This window comes from Crotalus tigris, unplaced genomic scaffold (genome assembly GCF_016545835.1).
Source record: "Crotalus tigris isolate CLP2741 ecotype Arizona unplaced genomic scaffold, ASM1654583v1 scf7180000018226.349013, whole genome shotgun sequence".
Lineage (NCBI taxonomy): Eukaryota > Metazoa > Chordata > Lepidosauria > Squamata > Viperidae > Crotalus > Crotalus tigris.
The window spans coordinates 80,015-104,955 of NW_024096892.1; the positions used below are offsets into that span (position 1 = coordinate 80,015).

At 35.7% G+C, this 24,941-nt stretch overlaps 1 protein-coding gene across 11 annotated transcripts in view; it reads right to left on the reverse strand.

Moving 5' to 3' along the window:
• WDR64 (WD repeat domain 64) overlaps positions 1–24,941 on the reverse strand; it is a 62,098-nt gene that overhangs the window by 18,411 nt on the left and 18,746 nt on the right. For 10 of the 11 annotated variants that reach the window (XR_005557397.1, XM_039349104.1, XM_039349101.1 and 7 more), the window contains 10 exons: positions 19,607–19,733; positions 18,039–18,187; positions 17,503–17,626; positions 17,008–17,180; positions 14,982–15,161; positions 10,926–11,053; positions 8,648–8,740; positions 5,134–5,224; positions 1,894–1,936; positions 952–1,088 (listed from right to left, as the gene is read on the reverse strand). Coding sequence is in view for 10 of the 11 variants with exons in the window: in XM_039349104.1 (XP_039205038.1) it covers positions 952–1,088; positions 1,894–1,936; positions 5,134–5,224; positions 8,648–8,740; positions 10,926–11,053; positions 14,982–15,161; positions 17,008–17,180; positions 17,503–17,626; positions 18,039–18,187; positions 19,607–19,733 (1,245 nt within the window). In the remaining variant the exon portion in view is untranslated. The remainder of the gene's footprint in view (positions 1–951; positions 1,089–1,893; positions 1,937–5,133; positions 5,225–8,647; positions 8,741–10,925; positions 11,054–14,981; positions 15,162–17,007; positions 17,181–17,502; positions 17,627–18,038; positions 18,188–19,606; positions 19,734–24,941) is intronic. The other variant, XM_039349108.1, reaches the window with a different exon arrangement.

Sequence of the window (24,941 nt, forward strand, 5' to 3'; positions counted from 1 at the left end):
GTATCAAACTAAGCTAAGGCTTTTTAAAGCAATATTTGTTGTTCAAGTATAAAGGCCTGATTTGCATATTAGATATAAACTGCTCTTCACAAATAAAAATGCTGGGTTCATACATGTCATGGCCAACTCAGAATCTGGTGAGTATGCCAACAATGAGCAGCCAGTTCCTGCCTCACTGCTGGATAACCAAGAGGCAGCTGCCATCAATCTCTGAATAAATCATGAGGATTTATTTTGCTATCTGCTTCCAGTGCAAGAGCTCGCCATGCAAACAGGAGAGCAAAGGCAAGGCCCCTCACAAGAAAGGAGCCAGACCCTTTCAAGTGAGCAACATCAGGCTTGCTTGTATGAAAGAAGATCAGCCAGCGGAAACCTACTCATTGGCAACAACTGTCTTTGTATGCCTTGATTCAGGGGTCTTCAAACTTGGCCCTTTTATGACTTGTGGACTTCAACTCCCGGAATTCCTCAGCTACCATGCCTGGCTGAGGAATTCTGGGAGTTGAAGTCCACAATTCATAAAAGGACCAAGTTTGAAGACCCGTGCCTTGATCACTCATGGGCCCACTGTTTGGGATTTGGAATTCTCTTAAAGCAAAAGCTTGCAAGATGTACTGTATGAGGATTTGATTTCTCTGGTGTGTGCATGTGTGTTTGCACTGATATTTCTTTTGCTACTTGTTCATTTGTTTCACAGATTTCTCCATTAAGTTTGGAACCACCTCCCTATATGCAAATGTGTGGCCTGAGCCAGAGCAACAATAAAGCACTTTAAGCTAAAGCCAGATGAACCACCAGTGGCATAGAAAAAAGTGTGAATAGTTTTATATGTTTTGGGGACAACAGAAAAAACAGGAAAACATAGATGTAGAAAAGTCTCCTGACCGGAGGAAAACGTTACTGAAACTCTTCTTCACTACTTCACTACTTCAGTTCCATAAAAGGACTTACCATAATGCTCCATAGATAAATGAAACCATTTTCATGTGCTGAGGCAAGTACGGGTATAGAAAGATAATCATGTTTTCCAACTGATAATACATTGGGTATTGCTCCTTTGCTTGTGGAAGAATCTGGAAGCTTTATTTCTAAAGCAGAAGACAATTAATCAACCAAACAGTATTTATATTTTATTTTCCTTGAACATAACTTGTTTGTCATTCTCTACTGTCATTCTCATGATGCTTCACTTTCCTGCATCATGAGATGTATTAGCATATTCTATTTCCACTATTTGCTTAAATTTTATTAAAATAAAATCCATCAAGAGTACTATTACATAAATAATCAAGTCTCTATCCAAATTTAATCCTGTTGATTTCATGGAAAGACTTCAAACTTAATCCTGTTGACTCCATGAAGTCAACAACATGTTGTTGGCAAGAACAGTACGTCATTGCTTTCTTTCAAGATATTTTTTTCAACTTCTCAATTTTATAGGATTTCATAGTGATTTTCCATCCAATCAATTCCAGCCCTGCAAAGCTTTCCAAGATCAAGACTAGGATGTGTGTTATAAAATAAATTCTTCAATTTTTTTCCCTTTGGAATTTCCTTGTGGAAATTATTCCTTTGCTTCCTGAAGGGAAGAATGTGGAGGGGTGTTTTTTTTTTTCTAAAGCAGAACCAATTCAATAAACAATATTCATGCTTTTCTTTCTTTGAACATAATTACTTGTCATGTCATATCTTTAGATTTATTAATGTATCTATGCCCACCTTTTAAGCACTTCAGCGCTTCTGATACAGAAGAATTAATTGCAATTTTCCTTGCCTGTCATTAAAGTAATCTCAAATAAACTAGCTGTTGCAGTTTTTAAAAAGAGTTTCTTAAACATACCCTCAAAAATACAGTTTATTATCTAAAGGAACTAAAATGTTTCTGATTCGTACCTGAAAGAGTTGTTGCACCAACAGATTGTCTTATAATGCTATTCTGAAATCAAACAACAGAAATTTAAAATTTTAGTTTTATTCAGTCCAGTTCAAACTTAAATTAATCCTGTTGATTATTTTCAGAAAAAAACAATCTTTTTTAAAATGTTCCCATAATTAAATAAATCATGATTTTTTTCAGAATATGTGCACAAGGTGGGGTGAACGCTCTTCTAGCCTGTAATAGGAGGGCTTTGTGGCCCAAATAATTATATCCCCCAAATTCAGACACACCCAAATTCCATGTGCTTACTAAAGTTCTCAGTATGTGACATAGCAGTCTAACGCACCTTCTGCTACCGATTTCTTTAAAGAATTATATCAACGTCATCTCATTGCACTTTTGGGAACAGTAGGTATTAAGGCTACCAGCAGAGAAAATAGTATAGAAGTAGTGCTGAACTTTAGGCTAATACGAATTATTTTACCTTATTCTTTATCGAAGTAAAATAAAAGCTTCACTTTCCAGCTCTCCTCTACATAATGGATGGGAAGGTTATATGAAGCTTGAACTCTTGTTTCCAGCAGATCTGTTCCTGTATTTGATTGTTGCTTGAAAAGTGCAGGTCCTTAGGAGGTTTCAGCTTATATTCTATTCCTGCTGCTTCTAAGAATTATTCCAACCCTATATTTATATTGATTTGTCTGCTTCATCATGATAAATTGCGTGTAAGTTTTTTTATTTGTTATTCAATTTTTCTAGATCTATTTCATTTGGGGCTTTGTCTAATTTTGTCTAACGGTTTAAATTTTTAGTTTCCAAAATTTCACAAATAGTTTTTCAGTTCTGATGAAAAGGAAACTAAGGCATATTAGAGATATCCTGATTTAGTTGAGGAATATTATTGCCATGAGAAAATTCTCCCTGGGCATAAACTCAGGATTCAATTTGCATGCAGTTACAAACTACCATTTTCAGATGATTTTTAATTGTTTTTTCCCCCTTATGCATATGTCCACAGATGCCAAAATAAAATCCCTGAGGTTGGATTAGAATACTTGGAAAATGTAAGCTTGGATGAAATCACCTCAAGAAAATATAAGAAAGTGCAATATCATAGCTTTCATATTCACGGTGGGCTTTGATAAAATTATGTGCCATCAAGATAGTATTGATTCTTAGTGACCATATAGATCTTGTCTATCTGTCCCTAACCTATCTTTTAGGCTTTCCGACAGTACACTTCCAATGATGTAAATAAGTCCATGCACCTTGCTGCTAGTCATCCTTTTCTTCTTTTTCCTTCTACCTTTCCCAACATTAGAGTATACTACAGAGAATTTGGTTTTTGCATAATGTGTGTAGAGTAGGATGATTTTAGCTTGTTCATTTGTTACTTGGAGTGAGAATTTTGGGTTGATTTGTTCAATGATCCATTTATATGTTTTCTTGGCTTAACCATAGTTTGAATGCATTATTAATGTACTTCTTTTGCTTCCATAGAGTGTCACAGAGAATCCCATGGCTTGCACTGTACTGATCTTTATCAGTACAGACACATCACAAGATTTCCAAGGCCTTCATGGCTGCTCTACCAGAGGCTAGTATGTAACATATTTTTGGACTGCTTGTTCCTTTACTGTCATGATTAATCAATCATTCCATTGTCAATTCTAAGGCTGGTTGTTGTACTTGCTGTCATTAGCTACTCATAGTCACCTTGAACAGTGAGATGGGCAGCAAATAAATTTGATGATGATGATAATAATAATTAGTGTGGTCTCCTTTGTATTTAATTTTAATCACATTTTTTTCATGTGCTCCTCGATTTATATTGCAGATTCTTTTCATTTTTAGCTATCAGGCAGTGTCACCGACAGCTAGGCTATTGATGTTTCTTCCTCGCACTTTAAAACCAATCATCATCTTTTTCCAGTCCAGCTTCTTTTGATATATATTTATCATATAGGTTGAATAAGTAAGGGGAAAATATAGTCTTGCTGCACTCTTTTGCCAAGCTGGAGCCATATTCCACCCAGACTATGGCTTCCTGACCTGCACATATGTTTCTCCTAAGAAAAATAAGTATTCTGGGATTGTCATTTTTTTCTAATCATATTCTAGAACTTGATATGGTTGATACAACTGAAGGCCTTTGTATAATCAATGAAGCATGTAGTCATTTATTTTTGGTTATTTGACTTTCTCAAATATCTAGCATGGATCAGCAATAACCCGTGTGCATCAGCAGTAATTTATTACTTTATTAAGATCAACCCAAATACCACAGAAAAGTGCAGAAGATTTTTGATATGCTATGAACTTTCATCACGATTAACAGTAAACGAAATAAACACAAAAGAGGTGGCTCAATCCTAAAGCCATTAAAAAAAAATATCTATATTTAGTCAGCCTGTCTGAGGACAGAATGCACTCTCCTTGTCCTCTGGCATGCTTTTGCTTCTATTTTCAGTCAATAGTGACTTCTTGTTAAATGCAACCTCAGAATGGTAGTTTAAGGTGGCTGATGCTCTGCAGCTTTGCTGAAACGTTGAGCCACAGATAGATGGTAACCTGGATTAGAAACCATTTATTTATTTATTCATTCAGTTTATTTGCTGCCCATCTTGCTCTTGGGGCTATTCTGGGGAGCTTACAACATAGAAAGTAAACTTATAAACAAATGTAAAAATAATAATAAGAATGAAACAATAAAAACAAATAATGAAAATACAGCAATATGAATTAAAAGATGGGCGGGGAGAGAGTAGGATGCTCAGGGAGAAAAGTGGGGTCTGCTATTAGTCTAATAGCCACCTCCAGTTTTGTATTCCCCCATGGTGCAGGTCTTCAGGCTCTTACGGAAGGAAACCATGCCTTGAAATTACACTGCTTCCCTATACCATGATTAAAGTTAATCATCATTTGTGTGGATTTAGTGATTTATGATAAATCCCATGTACTAAACTATTGATTATTTTAATCATGGTTTGTGGAACCGACCATAAAAACCTAGATTATATATAATACTAAAGTATGATTTACAAACCATGGCTCATGAAAAATACTAGTGTATTATGATTCAGCTATTTTAATACACGATTATGCTGTAAGAATGGTTTGCAATCACTTTTTGAATTCATGATCAAAGTTTTTACTTCTGGATCTGGCTTTTTAACATTTACACCCCTCCTTTCAAAAAAATAACAACTGCAACTATTATTTTTTACCATTCTCCCATCTGAAAAGGAACATACCATCTTTAACACTGAAGTATTCTCTTCTACTTCCTGTGTAGGAATATCCTCCCAACGTGCTTCTGAAAAGGTGGAACATTCACTTGCATGCCTGCATGGAAAATAAAATCCAGCAGGAAAATAAAATCCAGAAGGGTCAGTGTCTGAAAATACTGAGAATATTCTTAAGAATGTATTAATCATCGTATAGTCTGCTTTGTTTTGCTTTTTTGTTGTTTTTTTCCCAATAAACCTACCACAAAGGCTTGTTCTAAGGTCAGAACTGTGAGTTTCTAAAAAAAAAAAAATGTAAAAATCAGTATTAAATAGCATTTTGCTATTTATGTGAAAGAGGAATTGAAGTCACTATTTTCATCATTCAGAATTTGAGTAATACCAGTGACAATCTCAGATGCATGTATTTGGGCTGTAAATTAAATAGCAAACGTGATGATAGATTTCTGACAGAAAGGGTACAAAAAGCGAACAAAAGCTGAGATTTGTGGTGCAGGTTCCTGTCTGTCATTGGATGTGCAAAATGGTTTTGTTCTTTAGCTAATAATTGAGGAAAGAGCAAACATGAAAAATAAAATTGATTTTAAATTGTGATTTATTGTATACTTAAGAGAATGGTTCAATACCGAATGGGGAATAAGATAGAGATGTGTTGTCCCTTTCACTGTTTAAGAGATCAATGCATAACTGTATAAAGAATGATTATTGCACTTTAGAACTGTGTTGGTCACGGAGATGAAAATCCATATGTTTTTATATACATATGGTACCATGTTGTTGGTTAAGAGCCCGAGAAATTATTTGCAATGAATGTTAGGCAGATTATATGATGCCAAAGGGATATAGATCTGAAAATTAATGCATAAAGACCAAGATAATTTTGTCTGAGAGAGAAAATGGAATGAGCTACTTGCAAGTTAAGTAGACATTTGAAAAAATGGAGCCAGTAATTGAGTTTGTGTACTTAGTAGAGTGTTTCCTAAAAATAGGAAAATGGATGGAGAAATCTTAAGGCATGGAAATATTGGTAGAAAAGTTATAGGGAATATGTGTCTGTTTTTTTTAACAAATTGAATGTTTTTTTAAAAAGAAAAAATGTTTATAAGAATATATTTCTGCCCACTTTGTAACATGGAATTGAAAATTGGGTAAGTTAGGAGAAACAAAAGTAAATTGAAATGTAGTCAAAGATGTGTGGGTGATAAAGCAAGTATTAATGGATGCTGAATGAATGTGAATAGAACACAAGAATAGCTGACAAATACCGTATATAAGAAGTTTGTTAGAGTGATTTGATCATGTAGACCAGAAGTCCCCAATCTTTTGGGCACCAGGGACTAGTTATGTGGAGAGAGATTTTTCCATGTACCCGAGGGGGCGTGGTTTTGTGTGCTGCCTGTATCTGCGGATGGGGCTTTGCTTGTTTGCGTGGACCAGTTGCTGGCATGCCACGGATTGGTCCCAGTCCATGGATTGGGGATTGGGGACCCTTGATGTAGACAGAATTAAGAAGAATTAAATTGAAAAACAAATCTAGAAAGGAAGAGTGAATGAGCCAACTGACCAGGAGAGAGACTGTGAAAGTTCTCACTGGATGAAGTTCACGAGATCCTGAAACAGAAGGCCATGAGAAGGCAATGTATGAATGGAAGAAGGTACATGGTGGAATGAAGGATGGTTTGCAAGGATAGAAAATATGGAGAAGTTCAGTGAATTCTATCTATGGAAACTAGTTTGGGCTAGTTTTCTTTGTCTTTTTTTAACCTAATAATTTTAATTTTTCTGGCTTACTGTTTTTAGTCCTTTTTTGCACTCTGAATAACACTGCTAATGTCAAGAAGAAATAGTATGAGAGATCCATATGCATGTAAGAATGGGTCTAGGACAACACCATTTGCTGCGGGACAACTAAATGTTGTATTAATTGTTTCATTTTATTATTGTTGACCATATTTTCATCAAAATTATTGTAACTTGTATTTCTGGGTTGACTTTCTTTCTTTTATTATTATTGGCCATGGTTCCATTGAAATTAATTTAACTTTTATATTTGTCGAATTGTCATGTGGCAAGTTGTTCCATGGCCAATTGACTGTGGCAAGTTTGCCGTAACAGGTTGGCCATGGCAAGTTGTCCCATTCCATGTAAGAACATGCAGAGTAACTTTTTCCCTTAGCAAGCAGTGGCCATTAGTAGTGAAAATCTAAACTGATTTATGGGGATCAAAGTTGGCTATCCAATATCATATTCTGTCTACTAATTCAACATTACCATCAGATGGATCTGTAGCTGGCTGGCAAATTGTACTCAACGAGTAGTCCTCAATGGCACTATATCCACATGGAGAGAAGTAAACAGTGGGTACTACATGGTTCCATCTTAGGCCCAGTACTCTTCAATATCTTCATCAGTGATGTAGATGAGGGAATTGAAGGAGAACTCATCAAATTTGTGGATGATACCAAACTGGCAGGAGTAACCAACACCCCAGAAAACAAACTCAGGATCCAAAAAGATCTTGACAAACTTGAACAATGGGCCCTATCCAACAAAATGAGTTTCATTGTGGAGAAAAGCAAAGTTTTACATTTGGGCAGGTAAAATCAAAGGAACAAGTACAGATTAGGTGAGATCTGGCTTAAAAACAGTAACTGTGAGAGGGACCTTGGTGTCCTAGTGGACGATCGCTTGACTATGAGCCAGCAATGTGCAGCAGCAGCCCAAAATGCTAATATCCTGGGTTGTATAAACATAGGCATAGAATCAAGATCATGTGAAGTATTAATACCGCTTTATAAAACCCTAGTAAGACCACACTTGGAATACTGCAGTCAATTTTGGTCACCATATCACAAAAAAGATGTTGAGAGTTTGGAAAAAAATTAGAGAAGAGCAACTAAGATGATCAAAGGCTTGGAGACTAAAACATAAGAAGAACGGCTGCAGGACTTGGGTTTGGCTAGTCTAAAGAAAAGAAGAAATATGGAAGATATGCTAGCAGTATTCCAGTATTTGAGGGACTCCCACAAAAAAGAGGGGGTCACGTTATTCACCAAAGCACTGGAGGGCAGGACAAGAAACAATGGTTAGAAACTAATCAAAGAGAGAAGCAACCTGGAATTAAGGAGAAACTTCCTGACAGTGAGGACAATTAACTAGTGGAACAGCTTGCCTCCAGAAATTGTGGCTGCTCCACCACTGGAGATTTTTAAGAAGAGACTAGACAGTCACTTGTCTGAGATGGTATAGACTCTCCTGCTTGAGCAGGGGGCTGGACTAGAAGACCTCCAAGGTCCCTTCCAGCTCTATTCTATTCTACAAGAAGCAATGCTCAAGAAACAAAGGAATTTAGAGATGTCTACAATCTCTTAGGACTACAAAACAACTTCAGATAACTAGGAATTTAACAGAATGTGACTATTCAAATGTAGGTTTTTCCCTACTTTATAGAAAGAAAAAGTAGTATAGCTTCTCCGCCCAGCTAAGATAATGTATAGTATTTCATAAAGAACTGACTTACCTCTCTGACATAGTATCTCGATACAGGAATAGTAACCAGTTGATTTTAAGTAATTTGGATCTATCTGAGTGAATAGCATGTTGAGTTTTGAATCTGAAAATGAAGATACTTTGCCTGTAGTTTTTTCCACATTTGTTAGATATATTGTTAAATAGCACATCTTTCCTCCCTCAAAGTATGGCCAGAATAATTATACATTTTAAAGACTTTGTAAGTCAGTTTCAGTTACAGTTTCAAAATGATGATGATGATGATGATGATGATGATAATAATAATAATAATAATAATAATAATAATAATAATAATAATAATAAGAAGAAGAAGAAGAAGAAGAAGAAGAAGAAGTTGGAAGGGACCTTGGAGGTCATCTAGTCCAACCCCCTGCTCAGGCAGGAAACCCTATACCACTTCAGACAAATGGCTGAGATTAGACAAATAACTGTCTCATCTCAAAAATTCATAGACTGTCATTGTAGGATTCCCCTGGGGTTGAAAGTTTCCAGTTAAAACTCAGTGAATTAATGCTTTACACTACTAAATCTCCAAATTTAGCTTTTCAATAATACATAGACCTTCACTGAACTCAATAAAATCTGCCTAAACTACAAACACCTACTTCTGCAGCAATCTTGCTTGTGCTTGGGATACTTTTTTTAATGCTGCTTAAAATCCCGTAATTGTAAGAATGAGCTCTTGTGACTTAAAAACACACCCACGCACTCAACTCTCTTTTGGGACTGGTTTTCAAAAGAGGACATTTGCTTGGGGGCCTATCAATCTATTCTCTCTTTAGAAGTTTTGCTTTCTTAGCCCGGGGATAAGAATTATTCATCCACTTTAGTAGGAGGAAAGCAATCTCAATTAGCATTTCCAAGAGACTTTCACCATGAAGATTAAAAGCAAAACTGCTGAGAAAAATAAGGGCATGGTACTGTCTGGGATCCATTCTTTGTATAAATATTCTTTGAAGCAGAGAAGAATGAAGCAGCAAAGAAGTTATTTACAGGTACTGTAGTTCCAGGACAAATGGTTTTGAAGTGCATCTAAATAGTGTCCAGAAAGCCAAAGTTATTTCTTCTGCCTTTAGTGCAGAATTTTAAAATATGCTGAAGGGAACAATTCCACTGAAACTCTTGGAGATGAGAAACATAGCTATATCTTATACTGCAGCAAAACTAACCAACAGCCTAGAATTTTTTTCTCCCTTCTGAACAAGCAAGAACAAGAGTTGGCATGTTGGCTCTGCCCAGTGAACTAAGCCTGGATGGAGGCAAATAGGTTGCTGAACCACACTGCCCTTTACTGACCCAAAGTTCCCTCCTCTGTGCATCTCACCCATTCAGTGCCATTTGTCTGTGACTCAGGTTATGCACAGGAGATAATAATTGAGAGCATCATTTCTGACAGTGCATTTTTTAATCACTCACACTGGGAAGAGAGCTGGAGAACTTCTCCTGGCTCCAGTCTTGAAGGACAGGTCATGTATAGTGAGGCTGGGTTGACACAAAATGGCTGATTATCCCAGGGAAATGACTCGACCCTGGATGCTTCCATGGTTGTCCCAGTCAAAGAGGGAAAAGCCACATTTGAAAGTCTCTTTGGGAAGCTATAGCTTCCTGCCACATTTGATTATAGAAAAAAAAATCTATGGTGGCCCAATCAAGAGCAGCAGCAGCAGAGAGAGAGAGAGTTGGAAAAATTTTATCTCCTTTTTCTGCTTCTTTTTCGCTCCTGCCCCATATGCTCATGAGGGGCTAGGATTAAAAGTAAATCAATAAGCGAGAGGGAGTTGCTAGATTAGTCCTCTTTTGTGGGATTAGTTTAATTTGTTTCCAAGCCAGAAGCAGAATGAAAAAATAAATCTGTAAATGTTCCTCTGCTCTTCTCAAAATATGGTTGATTTGGGAAAGAGAGTTTAACCCAAATCAACCCTGGGCTGGTTTGTCTAGACCATTGATTAGTTTATGTTGACTGGATGACACCATAGCTTCATTCATGACTCAAGTAAGCCTATCATTATGAACAGGATATCTGTCTACATATGGTTAGTGAAATGGAGTGCCTATAATAAAGGGATTTACCAACAATCAAATCAACAATCTTCAGATTTGTCTCTGGTTTCAGTACTGTAGCTTATTCCTAGCTTAATACTTCTATTTCTCCTTTTCTCACATTGGGAACTGTTTTGAGATTGAACACTAAAACAGCATTTATCTTACATAACTGGGTATTAACACTACCTCTCCACATCCATTATATGATAAAGTGTTTTACTTACATGTGTCTGGCTGTGGCAGCTTCAAAATCCCACATGATGATAGAACCATTTGCACTTGCAGTAGCTAACAAACTGTAACCTTCTACTTTTAACAAATCAAAGCACTTTACTTCAATCCTAGGAGGTAGCTGAAAAATACATAAAAGATTTATAATTAAATTGAGGAGCTGTTATTGAATGAAATGTATTATTATTAGTGCTGTTACAACTACCTGTTAATTACAGAACAATCCATAGCAATTGATTGTACTGGATATTTTTAAAACAAACATACTTAACAATTTAAGAGACTGAAATTGTCCTTCTTTACCTCTTCACCATTATTTCAAATAGAACAAGGGTATGTATAGACTCAAAAGCCAGTTCCTAGAGGGTGCGATTAGCTTGGGAATGCGGAAGGCCTTCTCTCTCTTATGTACTATAAAAGTGAGCCTTTTAAAGCACCAGCAGTTTTACAAGGGCCTCTTCTACAGTTTTTATCTCTTCACCAGTTTATAATAGGAGTAAAGACTGTTGCTTAGATATGTATGTCCTAAGCGATTTAATTAATTTCAGCACTCTAAACTTATATCTGAAAATTGGCCATTGGTGCAGATCTTTAGTACAAGACTTCCACAGTTTTCCAGCTCTGGAGTATAATGCAATCAGGACCTAAGCAAGGTGTAGATAATTGTTGCAAACTCAGAAGGCTCAGGAATGGTCATTATTAGTACAAATGTATAATTGTGTAGATGTCTTATTTGCTACATCTGTGAGCTGTGAATCTGGAGAAAACTCAGACTGAAGGGAGAACTGGCAGATATGAACTTGCTCTTTCAGGGGAAGTGCACATTAGCCAACAACCCCTCTGTATTCTCTGGATTTAGTTTAAGTATCTCTCTCATTTGGCCATTGCAGTTAGGTAAATAAAGGCAATAGTTATTTTCTTGAAGTCCAATGATAATGAGAAATAGACTTGGGTATAATCAGCATATTGATGGTACTGATTCCAAAACACTACATGACATCCTTCAGTGATTTCAGACAAATATTGAAAAACGTGAAGAATATGTTGGAAGTTATAAAATATCAGCACTATTTTTGGGTTCTGACCTAAAATAAAGGAAACATCACAAATCATGATTCCAAGATCCAACTCTACCGAACTATCCAGAAGAACTTAAATGGTATTTAAAATGGTCAAACTGGAGAACTAGCAAGTCCATAGCCTCCCATAGTATCATCCAGACAGAAAATATTTGAGACTGACTTACAATTCAACAGGTCTCCTGGATCAAGGGATTTCTTTTTTAATACAAATCTTATAGAAATACTATAACAATAGATGGGACCAATCAACAAAAGTGCTATACTGTTAAACCAGACTTGCTGGAGTAGTTGTTCATTTCCTAAGAATGCTTGAGATTCAACACAATTGGAATGCATTTTTAAATCTTGGATTAATTATACAAAAGCCTGTAGCACATAATACAAGAAGTAATCACACATTCACCCAGAGGTGGAGAAAATGTGTAGTAGACTGACAATTCTAACCATTTTTATCTATATTATATCCATCTATAGCAGGACAGAGTCCCCCAATCTGTGCTTTGGAATGTTGGGATTGAAATTCCTAGAATACTGAACCATCTTGATTTTGCAATGCCAAAGCATGTGACGGACATAGATTGGGAAAGAATACCTGACCAGAACAGATAGACAATCAAAGGCAAACAACAGACTTCCGGTTCTGGTTCATGGTGACTCTGGTTGTGTCTGGAGACTTGTCTCCACATCGGCTGGGTTTTTCTTCGCCGGTAGACCCCTTGTGGATCGAAAGTCGCACTGGAGGGGTGACCACCGAGGAGGAGGTTTGCTGGAGACTGCGGGAGGGTGGCAGCTTCTCTCGTGGCTCCAGCTATTTCCTGAGGGCCGACGGAACAAAAGATTGTCCTGTAAGATGGTCGATTACCCTGTTGTACCAGCCAAAAGTCACAGCAACATCTAAGCGTGAATAGACCCACCGCGGATGATCCGGATGAGACCCCTTCTCCTCCTCTCTTCACCCTACTTTGTTCTTTTTTTTTGCCTGTAAAAAGCTCTGTTGGAATCATTTCCCCATCTTGAAAAAGCAGCTTTGGTATGTGTGGAAAGAAAGGCGCTGAACAAAAAGGTTAAAATAAAAAAGTTTAAAGACTACACTTTATTCTTATCTATTTGGGGTACAGAAAACCCCTTTTTTAAAAAAGAGCTCTACTATCATATTATACTGGAAGATTGTTTCTTTTTCCACCTTTTTCTCTAAAAGATAGAAAAAGGAAACAAATGGTGTCTGGAAAAGATTTTTAATTCTACTGAGGTCATCTAGTGGTGAGAAGTTAATATTGCAATTGCTGGTTACTGTTTGGAGATGAGATGGACTTTGGCCTGAGATGGACTTGGCCAAATTACTTTTGAAGAGAAAAGATAAGTGGATGCAGCTGTGGGAACTGTGGGGATGGATACTGCCTTACTTTTATTAAATACAGCCTCCACTAAAAGAAAAAGAAGGGCACTCTCTTCAATTATTATTAAAATGGAGAAACCTTATTCACAATTGAACTATAAACTTATATTGGAAAAGATCTACGAAGCTACTGAAGAAATATATGCTACAATCAAAGGGATTTCTACAGAATTAAGAGTCAGAAGCCGTATTTCAAACCTTCAAACTGACTTTCAGACAACATCTGACTATTCTACAAACCAAAACATATTAGAAGAGGATTTAATTGAGACTAAAGAGGAATTTATTTTACCCTACAAGCATTTCATCTATACCTTTGAGGATCAGAAAAATCAAAGACTGAGATTTGAGCCTTCAAAGCAACAAAGTTTCAAGAATAAGAGAAATAGACGCCCAATGCAGAGGACGGGATGCTTCTTACTGTCTCAAAGGATGCTACAAGCGATAAAGAGAGACTTATTGGCTGAAAGGGAAGCTTTGTTATGAAAACCTGCCTGGCACAAAAAAAAGGCCAGAATAAAACTGAAAAGTTAAATTCAAAATTATATGTGATGGATCAAAGGCACTGTATAATTATGGATTGAGTTAAGGATTAAGATTTGGAGTTAGAAGTAAGAAAAAATGGGTGATTATTAGAATATATATTTTAAATAGATTAAGAATGTATTCTTTGGAATAATAGATTTATTTGTATAAAAACTATTATGTAATGGAATGAAGAAAATTGAAGAGGCGTTTTAGATCTAGATTGATTTAATAACTGAGTATGTTAAATAGTAAGATGATGTTTTTGCCTGACAATATGGATGTTATTAGGTATGATAATTAACTGGATGAACTTTGAATTTGATCCAATGGGCTGAAATGATTTAAGGTTTGATATTACTTTGTTATTTTGTTATCTTAAAGAGATTGATTGATGGATTATATATGTATAGGATAGACTAATATTTTATTTTAATTAGGAGATATATTGTGTAGTGGAAGAAGAAATAAATGAGATTTGTAATAAAATTAAGGATTTAAGAGATTGAGATCTAGAATATATCTGGAAGGGATACCTGAATTGATAATTTGTTTCTTTAAAGTCAAATTTGATTATGCTAATTGTAAATTCACAAAGCTCAAAAACAGGTTTAGGATTGTTAGAAATTTAAATTAGAAAATTAAATTAAATTAAATTATTTTAAATGTATTAGGTTAATTGAGGGAAATAGAGAGGGAATATTTAATGTATTGATTTGAGTTATTCATATATGGTTTTATTTCTGGATGTTTGATTACCCCAGCACCACGGTGTGTCTTAAGCACTTTGTTCTAAGAATCAAAAAAAAAAAACAACAAAATTCGTTTTTTTTAAAAAAAGGCAAACAACACATACAGAAAGACAATCAAGAGCTTCACAATTCCTTCCAACAATTTTTGTCCATATGTGAACTTATAGAAAGCAAAAATTAACTTTTTGACTGCTTACTTTTGCTGTGGCTCTCAGATACAAATAACTTTCTTAGAATTATGTTCTCTTTCTTCATGTTTGCTAAAACATATCTGGAAATACAATTGTTCCTCACCTCAGCATTTGAGTTTGTGAGATCTGTATCAAGCAATAGTTCAACGTCTGGAAAAAAACCATTATTTTTTTTGACATTGGGAGACAGTTTAAGGGAAATGAGTGGATAGCCTTGTAAAGCAAATGACACAGCTTCAGGAAGTTTCCAAGTTATGGACATGTAAGTTTCACCTTGATTAGCCTAGGAGAACAAAGAATTGAAGAAGATTAACCGATAATCAACCTGACAAAATTTCTAGCTTTGTGTGCTACTTTGCATATTGTATACACCAAACATATTTATGTTAGAACATTTGTCCAAGATTAGCAGTTGAGGCTATGAACAATCTTACCTCTGGTTGACATTCACATCTGGACATTTCATACAGAGTTACCTTTGGGAAGATGGACTCACTTCAAAATAATCATTTATGTAGAATACTTTGATAGTTTTAAAACTGAGGTAGAGGGCTGCACAACACATTGCTATCATTAACAAAGACTTCTAGTTTCTGGTCAGCACAAATAGTCATCAGCAAGCAGTATGTCAAAAACTGAATGCAGCATTGTAAGGGGATGCAATCCAAGAGGCAGTTCTGAGTTCAACAAGCTTTTGAGGCTTAATTAATTAAATCAACTCTAACATAATGTCTTCAAGAGAAATGACTGAAGTTAGCATCTGTTGAAAAACGTGTTTCTAGAGTCTCTTCTAAAAAGCCTAAATTAGATGATTAAAAAGATACTTTTCAATAAAAATACTGTTCGTAATGCTTAGGAAACATTTTGCATTCTTATTTAATATGTAGCCACATGGGGATTAAATACATTTAACATGCCCTTATTAAATAAATCATTAGGGACTGAAAATAGTTGTGCATTTTCTTGATACATTATTTCAGAGGCTCCAACATGATATATCTGCACCAAGAAAGTGGAAGGTTTATTTTTCTCTTGAGGTTTCAGCAAGTTAAGACTGAATTGTTGTAGTTTAAAAGGGAGTTGTCAGACCTGCCTCAGCTTAAGCCTTAAGAATGATCCTTAATTCCATTTGTTAAGAAATATATAGTTTCCTAGAGGTCAAGTGCAATACAATAGTGCAAAGCCAGAACTGAAATTTGCATGCCAAAATCCCCAAGTCTAACCTCCCTTACCCTAGGTATCTCCCCATGCTGCCCCCATAATGCCCAAATTCAAATTCAAAGATGTTTTCAGAAGGGTTGCTTCAAATGTGGGTTGGTATGCAGCTGTATTCTGTTCTCAGCCGGTCTACCTTGAAACCGTGTTTCAGGGAGCTAGTGTGAACTTTTCATTTTCCTGGAATCCTCCCCCCTCCCATCCAGGCCCCCTAGACTTCATGGCAGCCTGGCATTGAGCAACAGCAAAAGGCAAGCGTGAAGTGGCAGCTGATAGAAGCTTAAAGATATATTTTTTTAACCCAGGCCATTGAGAGGCCAGTTTAGAGGGTTTGTGCTAGCATTTAATGACTTATTAACTTAGAACTTATTGTATATGATTATTTATAAGTTGACGAGGAGGGTTGGCATATATATAGTTTTAAAAGAACATATACATAAAGGAGTTCTCGGTTAACTGTGGTAATTAGGACCAAGACCTTGTTGCTACCTCACCCACCCATATCATGGTCTGTTTCTGTTGCTCCCCTCTGGGAGGAGGTTTCAAAGTATTTCTAGCAGTGGCTATCATTTGCAACCTCTTGTTGGCTTCCCTATTGACTTTGCCTATTGGAAGACGACAGAGAAGGTCGCAAATGGTGATCGTGTGATTCCAGGATGCTGCAATTTTCAAATGCCTAAATCATGATCACATGATATGAATCATATAAGGCTCCTTGTTCAGTGCTACTGGTCGCCGAATGAATGATCATTAATGTTGGGATTACAGCTAGCTTAATAGCAAACCTGGTTGTAGGGAGCTGAAGTCCTAACAAATGTGGAAAGCCATAGTTAAGAGAGACTGGGTTCCCTGACTTTTGAAATTGAGAACAGTGAAGCAAATGAAATAGAAAATGTAACAATCAAAACTCAAACCTGAACAATTTTGATCCTCCCACTGTATTCCAAGACTAGGATCACATGCTTACTCTCACTGGCTTTCAGGTACACCATCTGCATCAGCCAATGTTCATTGACTGTGATTTCCTTGTCTAAGGGCAAAATTTTAAGTACCTGCCCACTTCCAAAATCCCATACTTTCACAGTTCCTATACGTGTAATAAAGCAGAAAGAATATCACTCTTCATAGAAGTAACTAATAACTGTATGCTACTGACTACAAAGTTTGCACTTTCCTATATGAAATACATGTAGAACAATACTGATTATGTGAAAAGTCTACTCTCCAATTTTTTATTAAGGGCTATTTGCCACTACTGTACATGGTGCATAGACAATGTTATAAGACCAAAAGAATTCTCAACTGATCTTTATTATAAAACTATGGAGTACAGAAAGCACAATTTATTTAACTAGCTTTGTGGCTCTTTGAAAAATACAGCAAATTATTTTAAAATTTCATTACTTTACCATCACATGCTCCAGTAGCAAGATGAAATCCATTTTTATCAACTGCTGCACATGTCAACTCCACTCCTGGCCCATGGGCATCTTCAATCTGGTATATTAGCTGTCCTGTTTCCAATTCCCAGACCTAAAAATAACAGATTATATGCAATTCAGTAAACTACCTACAAGGGGTTCCAAAAATAACCCAAACAGGTATTACTTTTTTAAAATGTATATATTAAATATTAAGATAGAAGAATGATAAGAATTGATTGAGTTTGAGAAGGAATACTGAAAGTAAGTATTCCAATTTCTCCTTGATTTAATAGAAAAAGATCAGTAATTCATTTGAGCTGGCAATTCAGCTGTTTTCCCCAAATGAAAGAAATGAAGTAATTTATTCATCCCACCTCATCCATCTTTGGGAAAGACAAGTTTCAAAATAGCTTTTAAAATTGCATGTGAGTGTGATAAGAATACCCTAGTTAATATATTTGTCAAAACAGAAAAAAATTCTTTTGTTTTACAACCGTGAGACTCATAAGATTTATACTCACTTTTACTATAGACTCAGAACAGATACTAAGAATTTGGTGAAAAACTTTGTTGTAAACCAGCACATTGATGCTCCTTTCATGGGTCTGGGGGACTTGCTTAGTATCTTGTATCATCCGAGTGAGAGGATAAATATCAATGACGGATGATCCTGGATATTACAAAATTGCATTAAATCTAGAAAATACTTAAGATTCCATTTCAAATTTTTGATGGCAGACTGACTTCAAGGAAGCACATTGCATATGCTTGCTACTATATGTAGCTTGAAGATATTATATGTCTGATCAAATTAAATTATCAATAGTTTTTTGTGCATTGTAGTATTGCATTTACTCTTCCAAAAACTTGTTTCATGCACACGTTCAAAAATCTAACCCTTAAAATTTATACAAGAGAATATTAGAGATGATTTTTTTATTTGTCTATAGCAAGGATAGGGAATATTTGACAGGCTGGAGGCCATAGTTCTACTTCCTTTTTTTCTATTTTACAAATCAAAAAACAAAACCCTTAGTGCTAAAAAGGGAAATCTTGTGGCATGCAAACTGCAGAGAAAATATCTCATGTTCAGCTAATGCAACAGAATGTGATGATGATACAGTGGCTGAGTCTCTGTGGATTTCTGAAAGATCTCAGATTAGCAGGAAAGTAAATGGTGCGGGAGAAATCTTTTTATGAGAATGGGATGACATTGTCAGGTTTCACACCAGATTGGGCAATAAATCTCTGCAGAGCTCAGCCTTGCATGCAGATATTTCAGGATACAAAAGTGAAAATTCTGTCTCTGCATGCAAGTTTAGGCATAGAGAATCATAGCTTGGGATACAAGCTATGTTGGCTACATTCATGAATCATTGACCTAGCTGAGCTGGTCATCCAGAAAATGATGTTTTTCTGTTATGTGGACTGCCAGATAAAGAGAGAATGTAGGATACACCATTACCACATCTGCAAAGTAAAGGCACAATAGTCTTCATGTTGCCTTGCTTGTTTATGTACTAGATGTCCACAGGAATGTCTACAGCATGTATACTTCAATATTTTGGAGCCAGACTAAAATACCTCTGATGAATTCCCTACTCTGCCCAGAATAGGTATGTTTATACATTCAATGTCCCCTTTACATGTCTTTTTCTCCTTTCAAATTCTCCTATGTTCTCCTTTCTTCATAGCAAAGTCACCCAGGCTTCTGTTAAATATCTTGATAATTCTTTAATGCCTCATGTCCAATAATACAATTGAAGCATGATGACTCAAACTGTGCACAATAGTCTATGCTTACTTATGTAATAGATTTCTAAAAAGTGTTATTACTTTATGACTTCCATCATGCAAATTAGTTTTTCTACCATTACTTCCTTGAACAATACTGCTTTGAAGGGCTTACAAATGTTTTGAAGAATATTTGGGGGGGGGGAGTTAGTTCTCAAGACTGCAGAACAGATGGAGAAACTGATCTTTAACTTAAAATATTATCTTTCATTATCAGAAAGATATTGTTGGTTCTGATCCAGCATATCGGCATGCCTGTTTATAATCAATAGCCATATATTTTTCTCATACCTACCTGTAATAAGTGTTCCATGATTATTATCAAATGCCATAGCAAAAATTTGTGACTCTCTGTGTGCTCCTTGAACGTCATGGAACACTTGCATCAGTGAAAGAGTCTGGATATCCCACACTCTGAAAATCTGAAGAAACGACAAGAAATATGTGCGATAATTAAGTGCCACAACAAAATGATCAAAATATGTTGTACTTCCCTGGTACAATATACAAAACAGAATAAAAGAATGGGATATGCATATTAATGTTCTTCCTATTGTTTGCTTATCCCAACATATTTATTATATTTGTATTCTGTTATTCTATTACACACATTAGAACATACCTTATTTTCGTCTCACGATTCTGTGAAAATGATCAGCCCAAATTCAATTAATTTCATCACCAAACTATAGAGTAAAACTCGATGTCCAGAGTATAAGTTGAGCATTAACCATAGGCATATTGACTCCTTTTGTATTAGAGAAGGATCCAAGCCCCCTGCCATTAAAGCACTGCAGACAGAACAGCATCAGACACAACCTGACAAGACACATGGATCAGGAATTTTTTTTGTACTGAACTGAGACTACAATAAAGATTGACTGATCAGGATCACCATTCTCCACTTGTACGGAAGAGAGCAGAGCTATGGATTAGGAAAAGTGGAGAGCTAAAATGTTGTGAGAAGCTAATTATTAACAACTACTTAACAAGGTCACTGAGGGGAATGGAAAAATTAGTCTGTTTCCAATCATTGTAAACTGAATCCCTGGGAGAGAGGAGGAATCCTGCTCAATATTTTTATTTTCCTTTTGGCTAATGGCTGTGTAAGCTCAGTAACACTGAGAAGGGATATTCAGAAAAAGGTGAAAGCAACAAACCCAGCACAGATTACTATTTTTGTACAACTAAAATTCAGATTGCTAGTTTTATTTTGATAGCAGCAAACTGGTGATCCACACTCAGGTAGACATTACAATATTCCAGTCTGAAAGTATCTGGCCTATATATGGCAAAAGGCAGGTCTCCTTTTTCCAGATGGGGTTATGATTGCCAAAGCTTCCTAAGAATATAAATAATGACTTTTTGATTTAATGGTACCTTGGACTGACTAAAAACCAATGTTATTTTGCACTTTTTTTCATATATGTGAAAATGTAAATCAGAAAAAGACTACCTGGGTGTAATCAGATTGATTCCTAAGAAAATGAATTCCTTTTATTCAGAAGCAGTAACTGCCTTAGAAGTTTAATATCTCATTATACTTGAATTTTGGCACGGAGACAGTACAGCAGACAAAACAAAGTTCTATAATGATGACTAATTGTGGCAAGAAGTTACTGTATCATCACTGAACTTGCCAAATATCCATACCTGGTCTTCAATCTAAAACCCAGGCTGATCACTGTATTCATGAAGTATAATAAACACTTCTCATACTGTGTAAGCCAGTAGCAAATTAATAGGTAATAGAAGACATAAAGGTATTTCCATCCCCTGAGTAACCGTGATTATATTTTGATAGGACTGTAGTTCTTAAAATGTTTTATAATATTTACAGCTATGCTATAATACTTTATATCCTTGTGAAATGTCTGGCTTAAAAACACTTTTATTTGAAAAGGCTGTCTGAAGATCATATGCAATTTATTAAATTGCTAATGTTCTGGGGGCTTTTTGATAAAGAGTTAATCTGTTCATATTCTGAGCTTATGCTGGGAGCCAGACAGCTGCCTATTACTGGTATAGCTTTTTAGTATTAGCACATCTGCCACAACCTACCTGTTTATGCCACTTTTTTCCCAGAACCAGAAAGCTGGGTTGAGATAATGAAATTCATATCGGAATCTAATATGGAAAGCATTTTGCATGCCATTGATTTTAGTCTGGTCAGCTTCCAAATGCAATTCTAAGTCCTGATTTCATCTTTAATGTCCTACAAAGCTCAGCTCTGATTATGTGAGGGACTACCTTCTTACGTATTTTTATGCACATCAAACCAGATTGAGTAGAGTCAGCTCTAGTTAGATCACAAAAGTAGTATTTAAAAATGAACAACCCCATCACGCAGCAACAAAAATCATAACCCTTCACAAGAAATCGGACCAATAACTACAGCCAGCCAAACCAAACAATCCGAAACCAGACCATGACTCAGAAGCATCCAGGCAAACAACACCAATGCTAATTTGCATCACACAGACGGTACTTAACACCAAAGACTATGGCCCAGCAACAACAACCAGCCAATCAAACAGTCCGAAATCAGACTATGACTCAGAAATATCTTAACAAACAACATTCATACCAATTTGCATCACATAAAAAGGTATTTAAGGGCCAGTGTTCTGACAGACGAACCCAATTCAAAGTGCACTGATGGTGTCTCCTTGAATTGTGATGAAACATTTACAACCAAATTGCCAAGCTCGGAGCCCAAACCAACAGCCCAACTACCAACCCAAGCTACTAATATTCAAACACATTTCAGAGTCAGCTCTTTCCAGGTCTGCCATCTGACAGGACCTTGGAAGGAGTTGACCACACTTTGAAACTCTCTTTCTACAAAGATTCAGTTAACTATGTCTTCTTGGGCTTTAGGAAAGCTTTTGACCCACTTATTCCATCTGGCATAGGAAGAGAGTGCTTTAACTGACAGCGGGATAGCAAGGAGGCAGTCTAGAGCTTTCTGGGATTGAACAGCACACAAATTAGGAGAGGAGAGAATTATTTTCTGAACATCTCAATGCCTTCTATCAGTTAAGATAGGGAAAAATGATGTCTGTTTTCCTATTTAGAAATAATAATAATTTAACTTTATCTCATGGAATAAAACACAACAGAACATTTGGAAAAGAACAACTTGAAGCTTGTTTCAGAGTACATATGACTTAAAAACTTTCTTTTATACATTATTCTTTATACCCAGAATGAGTATTTACATGAAATAGTTTAAGCAATTTAAATCAACTTAAATAATGTTAAATCAAAGTTAGTAACTTATTGCTTTTTAAATCACTTTAAGCTATATTTCTGTAAATTGAAACAAAACAAAACAAGACTATAATATTCTTCATTTTTCTAAATGGAAAGCTGCCATCCTTTTAAATTGAGACCTTAAGGCCCAGCATTCAATATCATCTATAAACACAAATTGTGGTTAGTGAGTTAACAGTAGGGTCTACATTAGCCTTCAATTGAATTCTCTCTGAAGTATAATGTATATAGTATTATCAAGTCAGAATTTTGACTCAGTTCTTTTGAAATTAAGGAGAGGAGGGCTTTGGGGCAGCATTTGGCACACTATTATAGACAGCAGGAATAGCACCTAGCCAATCTTGGATTATCTTGAAACAGTTAAGCATAGCCTGATTAGAAGACTTTGTCTTTATTTTCTATTATTGAATGACAGACTGATTCCAAATGCCTTACTATTTCATAAAGCAGCATTTTGTTCTGCAGCATGTTACAGTATATTTACATAGACAAAAATTTGACAAAGGCAATTTTTCTACCTTCTACTTGGCTTTCTGTCCTCACTTTGGGATAAAGGTTTCAAGTGTCAGTTTTCAAATATGAACAATTTTAACCAAGGTTGCTGTGAGCACTGCTGGGAAATGAACAGTGCCAGATGCACAGTGCCAGACTCTCTTTCTAACTGCATCTATGCATGATTGTTTGAATTCTGATACAAGGGTTCCCGTAGATTTGTATGGAACATTTGGAGGTGACTATAGTAAACTGCCCTACGGAACCTCTGCAGTATTCACAGCAACAGAAGTCACTCTTTGAGTTCTGAAAAAAACATAATTTGCCCTGGGGCCCTATCAGAATCTGCAAAGAGAATCCATTATACATGCTACCGTAGGTGAGCACATCGGAGTTAAATGCAGTGCATGGGATATAAGGCAAAGGAGCTTTTTTATATATATATAAAAACCACACTCAAAGAAGTATAATAAAATACATTAGTATATAGCTAAGTCATTATCATTTTATGTGAGGTTATAAACAATGAGTGAGTTTGGTACAGTGGTTAGGCAGCAGGCTAGAAACCAGAACTCCATGAGTTCTAGTCCTGCCTTAGATACAAAATCAGCTGGGTGATCTTGGGCCAGTCACTCCCTCTTAGTCCTAGGATGTAGGCAATGGTAAACCACTTCTGAAAAAAAAGCCTTGCCAAGAAAACTGCAGGGACTTATCCAGACAGTCTCTGAGAATTGGACACGATTGAATGGAAGAAAAAGTACTGTCTATTTCTGTCAAATTATTTAGATTTATTTATTTATAACTGAATCATTTTAAGTCTTTTGACATAGCAATCCCTTTGCATATTGACTTAGACATAAGTGCCAATGTCTATAAGATTTTTCTTAGGCAGCAGAGGTATTCAAAACAAAGCATGAGTTCCTGGCTCATGGGAACTAGTGAGATGTAGAAAAAGAAAATCACATTATTATTTAAGTCCTACAACTATGTGGTTTTGCTAAGGGCAAAAAACGTTCATTATTTGCTCCGATAATTTCTGAAACCATTATACCAAATGTTCTCAATAAAATATAGTCCAAATTGCCACTAAAGCAGGAAGAGGCAATGTAAGACCCTACAGATATATCTTAATTACCACTCCAAGCTTCCCTGATAATTGGTTATTCTGACTTGATGCAGGGAATTACTGTACAAAAATACATAGAGTGCCTGTGCTAAAAATAAAGAGGTTGAATCTAAACATACTTAAACTGGCAGCCATTGATATCTTATAATCTTGAATATGGAATGTAAAGCAAGTATAGCAAATGCATTTTTTCCCCAAAAAGAACACTGAAATGAAAATAACTTAGGACAGCAACTATTTAAAAATAGAAATAGAAATAGAATTTTTAACCTTATGCATATTTTAATCATAATTTCCATAGTTTGTGCATTTGCTCAGCCTTGTAACCAAAGGCCTTTTTAGAGTTAACTTTTTTAAAATTATTCAGGATTTCCCCTTGCCAAATGCAATAAATTAATAAATGCAAGGACTCCTGATTTCAACCCTGAGCTACAAATATTCTTCTTTACTGGAGGAAGGATTATTAGGTTTGTTCATGATCTTGAGTTATTTCTAAAAATAATAAAGATGCAATTAAAAATCTAAAAATCAAGTTTTAGATATCTTAGAAAACTTTGTTATGCCTGTTAAACATTTTGATAAAAGATAAGAGGAATTTTTCTTAGATTTGAGACATTTGTAGCATCCTCTTAATATTGTCAGCATCTTGTCTTTTAGTTTAAAATTATAACCCATAGAAATAAAAGATGCTGTACAAATATATAATATGTACTTTGATGAACAGGAAAGTGGAATT